This window comes from Pseudomyrmex gracilis, unplaced genomic scaffold, assembly GCF_002006095.1.
Source record: "Pseudomyrmex gracilis isolate BER0280 unplaced genomic scaffold, ASM200609v1 scaffold_10, whole genome shotgun sequence".
Classification (NCBI taxonomy): Eukaryota; Metazoa; Arthropoda; class Insecta; order Hymenoptera; family Formicidae; genus Pseudomyrmex; species Pseudomyrmex gracilis.
In genome coordinates this window covers 17,803-29,388 of record NW_018020594.1, presented here as the reverse complement: position 1 = coordinate 29,388, position 11,586 = coordinate 17,803, and the positions used below count along the sequence as shown (strand labels likewise).

The 11,586-nt window shown below is 37.9% G+C and overlaps 2 protein-coding genes across 5 annotated transcripts in view; one reads left to right on the top strand and one right to left on the bottom strand.

Annotated features, from left to right (window-relative positions):
• LOC109862664 (ADAMTS-like protein 1) overlaps positions 1–6,840 on the top strand; it is a 152,900-nt gene extending 146,060 nt beyond the window's left edge. The window contains exons 12-24 of one of the 3 annotated variants that reach the window (XM_020442783.1): positions 553–785; positions 1,616–1,745; positions 2,224–2,434; positions 2,699–3,012; positions 3,109–3,236; positions 3,329–3,496; positions 3,693–3,850; positions 4,075–4,161; positions 4,347–5,451; positions 5,534–5,622; positions 5,881–6,264; positions 6,372–6,525; positions 6,640–6,840. In XM_020442783.1, coding sequence (XP_020298372.1) covers positions 553–785; positions 1,616–1,745; positions 2,224–2,434; positions 2,699–3,012; positions 3,109–3,236; positions 3,329–3,496; positions 3,693–3,850; positions 4,075–4,161; positions 4,347–5,451; positions 5,534–5,622; positions 5,881–6,264; positions 6,372–6,525; positions 6,640–6,740 — 3,262 coding nt within the window. In that variant the 3' untranslated portion in view covers positions 6,741–6,840. Of the gene's footprint in view, positions 1–552; positions 933–1,615; positions 1,746–2,223; positions 2,435–2,698; positions 3,013–3,108; positions 3,237–3,328; positions 3,497–3,692; positions 3,851–4,074; positions 4,162–4,346; positions 5,452–5,533; positions 5,623–5,880; positions 6,265–6,371; positions 6,526–6,639 lie in introns of all 3 variants that reach the window. The other 2 variants (XM_020442775.1, XM_020442779.1) reach the window with 2 other exon arrangements.
• A 2,882-nt stretch (positions 6,841–9,722) lies between these two features.
• The window catches only part of LOC109862498 (hydroxylysine kinase), a 2,488-nt gene continuing 624 nt past the window's right edge, over positions 9,723–11,586 (bottom strand). Inside the window, exon 2 of one of the 2 annotated variants that reach the window (XM_020442570.1) lies at positions 9,723–11,432. In XM_020442570.1, the coding sequence (XP_020298159.1) occupies positions 10,148–11,227 (1,080 nt within the window). In that variant the 5' untranslated portion in view covers positions 11,228–11,432 and the 3' untranslated portion in view covers positions 9,723–10,147. The remainder of the gene's footprint in view (positions 11,433–11,586) is intronic. The other variant, XM_020442578.1, reaches the window with a different exon arrangement.

Below are 11,586 nucleotides of genomic sequence, written 5' to 3'. Positions count from 1 at the left end.
GAGAGAGAGAGAGAGAGAGAGAGAGAGAGAGAGAGAGAGAGAGAGAGAGAATGGAGTTTTATATTAATTAAATTTTTCATAATACTTTTTTGACATTAATAAAATAATTTTGCTACAAGGTATTTATAAGAAAAAAATTGTGTTTTTAAATATTATAAGCGAGCTAATTGGATTTTACATTATCAGGCGAAGAGAATTATGACTGTGCATAAATAGGACTAAATTCCCATTTCATACCTCATTTCTATTTCATGATTAAATACTTTAAATATACCATTCACGTGTATATTAAAAATCTTTCTCGTTACAAAAATATTCATTCTCATAATCACAATTTCTTTGAAAAGTGACTTAAGCGACATTTGCGGAATCTCTCTTAAGTGCTCGTACTGAAAATGGCTTGCCAAATCTCAAACGATCATCGCATTTTTCATTCTTCCGTGACCTAAAATCTCACTTACCGAAGTTTCCGCTCGGATGCGTCCTCTTCCACCTTATTATCTTACAAACGCGAATCCGGGAAGATCAATCGTGCGGATCCTGGACTTTTAGGTTCTACGCCGAGGAATGGTCCCCCTGCAGCGTTACTTGCGGCGAAGGTGTCAGGCACAGAGAGGTGATCTGCCAAATATACCTTGACATCAGCAAAACCAAGGCCAAGTTACCGGATAACCACTGCTCGGGCCCGAAACCCGTTGAGACCGAGAAATGCACAGTGCCGTGCGTGGAGGGCAACAACAAACTGCCGTTCAAGATCGAGGAAATCGGCGAGACATACATCAACGGTAATATTTATGGTAGATCGTCGGCGGGAAGTTACACCGGAACTGATTACGACACCGGTATCAAAGTTATCCCAGGTAGCGATTCGCAGACAACGTACTCGTGGAAGGAAGATGGCTTCACCTCCTGCAGCGCCACTTGTTTAGGAGGTAACAGACCGGCGATTATTGTTGTTTGTCAAAATTGCTTTTGATATATTCCAGGATCAGTCTTTCCCCTCTCCTTCCCCCGTTGAACTTTTAAGAGCGATCCGAGTGGTTCGTCTCGCAAAATTCGACTTGTCACATCTGGATTTTGAATTATACAAAGTTCAGTTTTATCTGAAACTCGATTAACGTACGATGATTCGACGATGCTAATGAAGAAGAACTTTCGAAAGTTATCGCGTTTTGAAAATTAGAAAGTCTTTTACACTCAAATTCACACATGTTCTGTACACACACAAAAGATCCTGCTCTCTCATTATAACTTTCACGCGCAGAAAAAATAATCTTTTTTTTTTCTTTTTTTAATTGCTTTACAGTTCTTTTACGCAATATTTATTATATAAACGCGCGCGCGAGGAGATTCGAGGCATTGCGCAGTTCGCGCATTAATTGTTTCAGAGAAAATAGGATTAGCGAAATGAATTTAACTCGCCATATAGTTCTCAATTAATCGGGCAAAATCGATGTGTCATTGTGTAATTAACAACAACGCTCAGACGTAATCGTATTAAGATTAGTCCGTGTTGGGCACAAAGGAAGCGAACAGGCGGGTTATACCTGTACTTTATGGAACACGTGTGTGTTGTACACAGACATGTATATGCATATACATGCGTCTCTTCTAGGTGTTCAGGATCTTATCATAAACTGCGTGCGCGACGACACCGGAAAACCCGTAATGCCGCTTCTATGCACCCCGGAAACGAAACCGGAGGCCAGGGTACGAGTTTGCAACGACCATCCGTGTCCTCCCAGGTGAAGCAACAAGATATCGATCGGTTTAATGTTAGAACGCTTCGTGTTACATAATGTTTGAGTTCTGTTTAATCCCGTGCGCAGCTTCAAGTTGCCGTAATATTTCACTATCTTGCAATTAGTCTACTGTTCCGCTAAATAAGCAAATTCGTGTGTTTCTGTTAAGCAGTAATTTTAATTGAACAAGTGTTTATAGTTAGAAAAACGTTTGCGAGACGTAGTTTTGAAATAAGAAGAAAATTTATTAGTTTTGTTTTCATCTCTTTGAACAAATTACCGACTTTTCGTTTCTTTTTTCATCTTGCAGTTCTTATTTTCACATTTTCTCTCGTTCTTATAATTTAGAGCTCAAATTGCAGACGTCTTAAAATTTATTTATATATATATATATATATTGTGGCGCAAGCGCGCGCATCTCTCGAGTACACCATATTCGCACGATTCGTCTTGACAAATGCGTCATCAACTGCACCCGCAGGTGGAACTACAGCGAGTTCTCCACTTGTATGAGCCCCTGCGGTATTGGTATACAGACGCGTGATGTCACCTGTATTCACGAAGTGACACAAGGCGGCGGGAAGGCGGTAGCCGTGCCGAATTCAATGTGTCCGCAACCACCGCCTGCCGACAGACGATACTGCAATGTCTGGGATTGCCCTGTCAAATGGAGTACGGGAGAATGGGGGAAGGTATATGTACATATATACACACACACTTACACATTATATTTGAAGCTTGTGTAACATTAATTAGAAGAGGCTCTTTCTCACGTGAACCGTTGCGCGGAAGAGAAATTACATGCCGTTGCTTCAAGTCAGATCCTTCAAGTTTGAGTTAATACGTATGAAGATAGTTTATTTGATTAATTTTCAATAAAACAACATGAAAGAGTGTTTTGTGCGTTCTAACAATTTTCTGAACTTCGAAAACGTAAAATGATTGGATAATTTTAGTGTTCGAAGACATGCGGCGGTGGCGTGAAGAGGCGCGAGGTGGTCTGCGAACAAATAATGGCGCAAGGTCGCAAACAGAGTCGCGAAGAACGCGAATGCACGTCTCAAAAGCCGCAAAGTGAGAAGCCCTGCAACACCAGAGCTTGCCACGACTCGGGCGTGAGCGTGTCGCCGATAATCACCAGTTTGAACGCTCAAACGTACAATCAAACGGATATCAACGCAAAAGTGGACTTGAGAGTCGGCGGTACCGCTTGGATTTTTCAGGGAACATCTTCCATCAAAATTCGTTGCCCCGTTAAAAAGTTCGACAAGTAAGTAATGCGAGCGCGCGTGTAGTTTCTGAAGAAGCAATATTTAAATAATTGCGATTGAAGCGATTATCTTTGCTTATAACAACAATATTACAGAGCACAGATTACATGGAAGAAGGACAAGAAGGAAATACGAAAATCGAGAAAATACAAGATTAGCAGGAAGGGAGCTTTGAAGATAATCGATATAACTACCGCGGATGCGGGGATCTATGCCTGTATTGGTAAGCGATACGTCTCGCCTGTCATGCTCTGGGTTCTGTCCGGACTTTCAATACATTGCCGTGAAAAATGTGATGGTAATTTTTTGTTATAGCGGGAACTTCGCAGGCGGAGACGCAGTTGATAGTGAAATTTCGCTCCAAAGAGCAGATAAGTAGCGAGGAATATTTACGACTCGGTAATTCCGTTCACCTACACCGAAACGCGAATCTCGATTCTGCGCCAGCAAATTCCGGAGAAAGTTCTTACACTGATCACGCAGGTAAGCAACGTGCGAATTTTCGCGAAATAAATTTATGCAAATTTATATATATACACACACACACACACACACGCACGTAATTAGTCGATCTTAAATTATTTTTTTGTCTAAATTCAAGATTTTGAAAAAAATATATATCTGTTTTCTCGAAAGTTACATAAATAAAATCTTATTTTTACAAACGTTGATTTTTTAGCGGCAGCTTACGGAAATCGTTTTGACAACGAGGACGTCAGCCATGAGCGTGCGTTTCCCAGCAGCAAACCAACAAGGAAACCACATCAAAAGAAGCAGAAGACCAGTCCCGCTCCGTCAGATGCCACGATGATGCACGCTGTTACTTCTCAAAACCAGGTAAATGAGAAAATTCTATTTGCAAATTTTTTTCTCTTCTCCTCACTCACTCTCTTTCTCTCTCTTATACGTAATAAGTTCCTGTGTGAATTTTTGACATGTAATATAAATAGGATATATGCATGTATTTTATTATACTAATTCTTTGTGATGGTTCTTCTTTGCATTCCTGGATTAAACTTTCCTTGTGGTGTTGGGCTATTCGATATTTAACTATCAATTAGCCGGTACATCACGAACCCATAGAATCCGTTGCGTCAGGCGCTTCTACTCTCGTGCCGCACTTGAGTTATTTGATATCGAACTTGAAGGTAAGACAAACGCGAACACAAACTTGAAATTGTAACATAATTTATGTGTGTGTTTCTTTCTGTTTATATATATTATATATATAAAATTTAATAAACATAAAATTTAATCGCAATATAAAACGTTATATTCCGTTTATATTCATTCATCAAATTTTATTTCAACACATTAACGCGCTTGATGTCAGGCCTATTGGCCGTTTCGCAGCAATATAGCCGCGACTGGTAATCACAAGACCGTTTCCACGTCAATTGTTCGGGACGAACATAAAGGGACGGCGGCGACGAAGCATGGAATGTCCGATAGAAAAAACGACTTGATGTACCAGAGTATAGACGATAGCTTTGACAGTTTATATCGCAACACAGTCATCCCCGACGAGATCTTCGGCCCAGACGAGGAGCGGATATTTATTGATGATTCTTACGACCTGGACGAATCTGTATTCGAACTGCAGCGCGGCGACGGCACTAAATTGATGCCCGATGTAATGGAGAAAGTGGATACCAAGCTCACCACGAAACCCGATATCGATTATCTCGAGGAGTCGCTGAAAAATGTGAAAAGGCAATGGCAAGAGTCGAGAAACGAGTACAGAGGTCAGTGGAGTACCACCACACCCAAGAATCACGTTCGAAGCGGAGTCATAACGGAGTCGGTCACGTCTTCGGAAAGCGATGCCATAGATGTGTACTACGTTGAGGACTCAAGTACAAGAAAGGAAACGCTCGAGGAGGATGGCGATTTCGCCGACGACAATAATAAATCCATCAATCACAGCGTCCGTGAAAACTCGAGAACTGAAGATTCATTGACCGTCACCTCGACGTTAACATCGAGAAATCTCGAGAATCAGTTAAGGATGTCGAGACCGGACCATCGTAGCTCGAGCCGCGCGAACAGAACGATTGAATACCACGACGCTTTTGAGGAGGAATCGGATGAGAAAATCGAGCCGTACGTCGAGAATCGTACAACGGATTATACAGTCGTGCGATTTCCTGCTAGCAGAAATCTGGAAAATAGAGCGAGGGAAGACTCGACGTTGATAGATGATCAACGTCCGGGAAGCGTTGAAGGGGAGAATCTTGAAGAAGACGTGAGAAAAAACTTATCTCGCAATCGGGAAGATCACGACGGTTCTATGGAGGAGACTTTCTTGGTTCATCTAAAAGAGGTCTCCCGAAAGGAGCAACAATCGACCGATGGAAACACGAGTGTTTTAATCTCTACTATAATAAGAGAAAGCGAAACAACGAAGGATCCTACTATAGAGTCGCTCGCTGCATTAGGTAAGATGCTCTTTGATAACTTACATTATCTTGATGAAGATTGATGGGAAGATTGGTTTAATTATAAATGCTTGTTATGTAGCTATAGATACCATAGATAATCTGGTAGTTGAATGGGTCACGACCGATTGGTCCCAGTGTTCTCAAACCTGCGGGGGAAGTGGATTCCAGGTAAAATCCGTTCTTAATTAATTGGAAAATACCTTTAAAAGTCATTTGTTTTGTGAAAGAATATTTACGAAACAATTATCGTGTTAAGAAATTGTCTAAGAGATGCTTACAAAGTGCGACAAAATATGTGTGTGCGTATTTAAAAATTCAAAAAATATGCTTGTGATCTATCTTTTCTTACTTTTCAAATTACGTATTTTAATTTTTTTTTTTTTAGCACTATACTCTTCAAAATGTGGAATTTGTATATTTTCACAGATGCGAGGCGCGCAGTGTACAGTGCGATCGAAGACAGAGAGCAACTCCACGCAAATTTTACCAAAGACCGTGATTGGCGCAAAGTTGTGCGAGGACGCCGGGTTTCCGGTTCCTCAAAAAGTGAGACCATGCGGAATAGGTAGGTGTCCTCAGTGGCACACCACGGAATGGACTCCGTGTGAAACGTCCAGATGCTTTAACTGGAAGACAGCGATGCAGAAACGAGACGTTACCTGTCGATTGGTGGAAGACACGGAGGACGGTCGGGAGAACATAACGTTATTAGATCCGAGCAAATGCGATGAGGCCAGGAGGCCGTTGCAGAGACAGGAATGTTACAACGATGCCTGCAAAGGCGTCTGGAGAGTCGGCGAATGGACTGAGGTATATAAGATTAAAAAATAATTTTTCATGAAAAAAAACGACGAGATGTGTGTGTGTGACACATCTCTTTTTCTTTTGCACTACGCTAACAATTTTCTTCAAAACAGTGTACAGCGTCTTGCGAAGAAGATGGTATTAAATATAGGATTCTACAATGCGTTTGGTACGGGACGAAGAAGCCGGCCGGGAACGCCTGCAGAGATATATCGCGACCTTCTGTAATGAAGACGTGCAGAGGCCCACCTTGCCCTCAATCTCCCGGTAGGTTTTATTTCAGAAGAGAAAATGCAAGATATAAGATTAAAAATATTCGATTCAACTAAAACATCGTAATTAATTATTTATGAAAAAATTATTTTGTCACAATACTTGCAGAAGATTGCAGAGATCGTTCGCAGCTGTGCAGCACAGTGAAATCGATGAGTATGTGCAAAGTGCCGCTGTACAAGAAACAGTGCTGCGCAACGTGTCGCTAGATCCGGGTTAATTGCAAGTGACTCATTGTGAGAATTAGATAAAATGAACGACGATAAAGAGTGCGCGTGACACAGAGTGAAAAATCACAATTGGCTGAACAATTGATTTATGACATGATATATATATATACATATATATATATATATATATATATATATATATATATATATATACAAACGCACCCAGGATGCCTGTTGTTAGCAAATTACATAACACGCGAGAAGAAAGCGCGTCACTGTGAAATAATATTGCACAGTATTACGACATCCGATATATAGATAAAGAAAAAAAGAATATCCAAGAAAGAGAAGTTGACCAAACCTACTTCGCTGTAATAGTTTTCTCGTCGTACCGTTGAGAGAGACACCTCATTCACCTTTTTGCCTCGAATGTTCCTCGTGTAATAAAAGAAACACCCGCCAATCTTAACAGTTTCTATCTAATTAAATTATAATTTTCTAACGTACGTCGCACACACATGCGGTGATTTGGCGCGATATCTTAATTGCGCTCGCTCATTGCTCCTAGTCGAAGAGAAGCGAAGATCTGGCATTCGTCCAAAAAAAAGTTGAGAACGTTATATTGTTATAGCTCGATGAAAGGACGATAGAAAAATCCATTCCTACGTCCTGAAAAGAACATTATTGCGACGTTAGAAATAAAATACGTTATGAAAAAAACAATACATATATTGTCAATGTTGGTGCTTTAAAGTCGCACGGAAAAATGATTTTAAGCAGAGAGAAATGAGAGAGAGAGAGAGAGAGAGAGAGAGAGAGAGAGAGAGAGAGAGAGAGAGAGAGAGAGANAGAGAGAGAGAGAGAGAGAGAGACAGAGAGATTCAAATTTTAATTAAGTAAGTTTGTACTAAGTTTGGAAAGTATTGAGAACAAATATTTATATCGCAAAACATATTAGAAACATTCCGACTTAATGTTGTGTGTTTTTATATCTTTCTTCTGTAGTAATCAAAAAAGAGAGAAGTTTTGTGAAATTTTTAAATCAAGAGAAAAAAAACTATCTCTTAAGACTGAAACTCTGTGTTTCTTTTTGAATATTATTATTCTTCGGCAATGAGATGGAATTTATCACATCTCGAAGTATCATTTAACACATTCCACTATAAATAATTGGAAATTATATATTCGCTCTGTCTGATAAACATATATTTGTTGATACGCTGTAAATCTTTATGTTTGTATAAATTGCGATATAAATTGTGTCTATGAACATAAAATGATAAATGTTATTTAAAAATATATATGAGTTACGCATTTCATTCCAATTAAATTATTATATGCGTCTGTAAGTGATCCATTGGGCGATCTTATGCCAATAGATCGTAAGCAATAAAAATATACAAGTACTGTAATATAATATTTTGTTAATATAATCTCTGGCGAAAATTAGTGAACATGACCATTCCGTTGTTGTTGAGTAAAAAACGTTCCATATTAGTTTACCTATTTCTAATTACTCTGTATCTAAATGTTACAAGTATTTATTTATCGCACGTTTACCCATAGATCTTTTTATTGGAACGCGATGTTTTCAATAAAATTATTCTTTGTGCAGATATTGATCAAATATAAAATATATAAAGACAACATTGCCTCTCTTATATATTATATATATATATACATATAAATAATTATATATATAATTATTACATATATATAATTATATATAATTATATTAATAATCATATTTTTTTATTTGAAGAATTAATTAAATCATAGGCGCTGTCAGAAGTTTCGTAGGAGATGCACTTCATAAAAACAAAAAAAAAAAAAACAATTATACATAGGAATATTTTTAAAATCTAACTCTTACTATAATCATTGTATTAAATAGCAAATAATTATATAAAGAATGCATTGTCTTGTCTTTTATCCCCACGACACGGCGCCTATGAAAATTATATATGTAATATAAATATATTAAATATATACAGTCATTTTATAATTTATGTTATAAGATTGTGAACAGATTTTCGCTGTCAACGAATTTGCCTCGAAACAGCTGAGCAGTTTGCCAAAAACTGACGTTAAATAAAATAACACAAATTAGTATACTATTAAAATCACAATTTAAAAAAATGTATACTGAAAGCTACGTAAATTACTGAGACGCACTTTGTATAAATAACTTTATACAAAGAAAGTACACACAGTGAATAATATCAAGCACATTGGATGCGTTGTAAGTCGAAAAATTTCTTTTTTAATTACGCATTCCTCAAGTAAGAGAAAGTAAATGATTTGCAATGTATCCTATAATACATACGGCTAAGTGAACGCAATAAATATGTAACTACCATCGGCTTGCCGTGTCGTGTTTACCATACCTGTCATGTTTTAGTAAATATTTAATACACACAAAACTTACCATTGTATAGCGATACAACCGCAGAGCGTACTACTGATGATCGATGAACAGTGTAGACCCAAGGAACGGAGAAAAAGAGAGATGTTATTTTCCGGTTAACGTAAACGGTAACGAGGTATATATGATAATTCTTAAAAGGCAGATGATTTCCGACACCGTACACTTTTGTATATATCACGATGTAGGTATGTAAAATGGCTCCACACTTAGTATTGTACGTAAGCATTATTGTTCATGACATCTATGTAAATATGTAACTGCCTAAAATGCGAATAAAAACAAGAGGATATATCACACTGCACATCATATTGCAGTTATTTTCTTTAAATTCGATTATGTATTTAACAAAATTTTACGAAGAAGATTAAAGTTGCTTTTATTTTCGAGGCTTCAAAAAACAAAACATTATAATTAATATTATAATGTTATAAAAAATATTTGTTTCTTTTTTTATTATATTGTTTTATTTCATATATAATATATATATATATATATATATATATGTATATAATATAATAATATAATATACGTCATCATATATGTGTGTAATCAGAATTGCATTTTGAAAACTATTGCTTTCGTAATTGACGTTGTTTTTTTTTTTTTTTCAATAATGTGTGAACATCTCGTGCAAATAACATCCAAATATATAAGTTGAAACATAAAAAATAAAAAACAAAAACCAAAAAAGTTTATAACTGCAAAATTCAACTTTTCACAATTACTTGTACGGCACTTTTTTCCGACAAGCTTTTTGTCATAATAAAAAAGAAACAGAATATAAGGCAAAAAAACAGTGTGTATACAAAAGTTTGCATACAAATCTAAGACTACGTCTCAAATTATTGACCTACGATGCGTGACAAAATACACCTAGAAGTAAACCTTTTGTGAAATTAGAATTAACACTTATATAAAACTCTACTCAAGATGAGAAAGCAGACTTCGCGTTTCAAATAGTAATTTGTCATTGCGCAATTCAACAAATTGATTGTATCCATCGCTTTCATGTGTTTGTTTAATTCAATCCCCAAGCTTTCATCACTTCATCTTGACTCATAGGCCACAGTCTCTTCAGAAGCATCCATCCGGTTTTTTGCGTGCTCAGCAAGTAATTATTTTCGGGATCGTGCAGGTGTGAGTAAGCGCCCATTACCAGACTCTGACACATTCTCGCGCATACGCTGATCTTGAGAATCTTTCTTTCTGTAGCGGATAATTTTCTAATCTCTTCGTAGCCCTCCACAACGTGTCTACCCATCGCTACATCGGCCGCTTGCAAAATCATGTAACACAGAACTATAGCAAGTTCAAAAATGAGACAAGTTCTGTGAGTGTCTCCGAAATCGATCACAGCAACAATGTCTTCGCCGCCGGGATTTACGATGATATTATGTTCATTTAGATCACCGTGTATAATCCCTTGCTCTAACTGGTCCGTAATCGGCAGCACATCCCTCTCGAAACTTACGAGCACGTCGTGCACCAGCTGCTTGTCCAACGAGCTCTTGAGAGCGTACGTGAACTGCTGTATTCGCGGCGCCGAAGTCAACATCCACAGTGTTTTGTGGTCATCGTAAGCGGGATGATCGAAGCCCATGAGAATTTTATCGATTCTGGCAGTGTAGGTGCCGACCTTGCGTAGTAAATTCGCAGTTATTTTCATACTGTGTAAAAGCTCACCGGGACGATAGATCAACAGTTTTACGGCGTACTTCTCCATTGTGTTCTCGCTCTTTAAATTCTCGAGAGAGAAATAAGCGCCGTTCATGTTCTTGACCGGTAAAGGGCAACAGATATCTCGCTGATTGAGGAAGATCATCATTTCATTCTGCGCCTCGATCACACCGGTTTTTCGGGAATCCAAGGAGTTAATCACCTTGAAAACGTAACCCGTCTTCTCCGGATTAATCACGTGTGGATTCACGTGCGTTTCTTCACAAAATACGTGATAATTTCGGTCGTCGTAAGCGTTTATTTCGCGCACGCTTGTCGCCCTCATCCCATAAAGTCGCTCCAGCAGAGTAACTACCGTCTCCTCGGTCATGGGCGGACGTATGCGATGACCCGGTATCAGCAGTGTGTCATTATACTCCATGTTGCGGTACAAAAATAACCGGCGAGTTATTAAGGGGGAGAGAAGCCGGTTCGGTGAAAAAGAGAAATATATCTTCCACGGCAAAGAAGAGACGCTGGAATAAAAGCTCGGTTGGGGATATCTTCTTTGTTTCTTTTTCTTCTAATGACTAATCATTAAATTGTATAGTTTGATGATAAACGATTATGAGATGGTGTGTGTCACGCTGAAAAATTTAACAAATAATGACGTAAATATATAAAAGTTAAGTTGAATTAAAAAAATGTCAAGACAGAACAGATAAGAAATTCAAAATAGTACAAAGTTGACAAATGTATATTTTAACTATATATATTTCAACTATATATATATATATATAT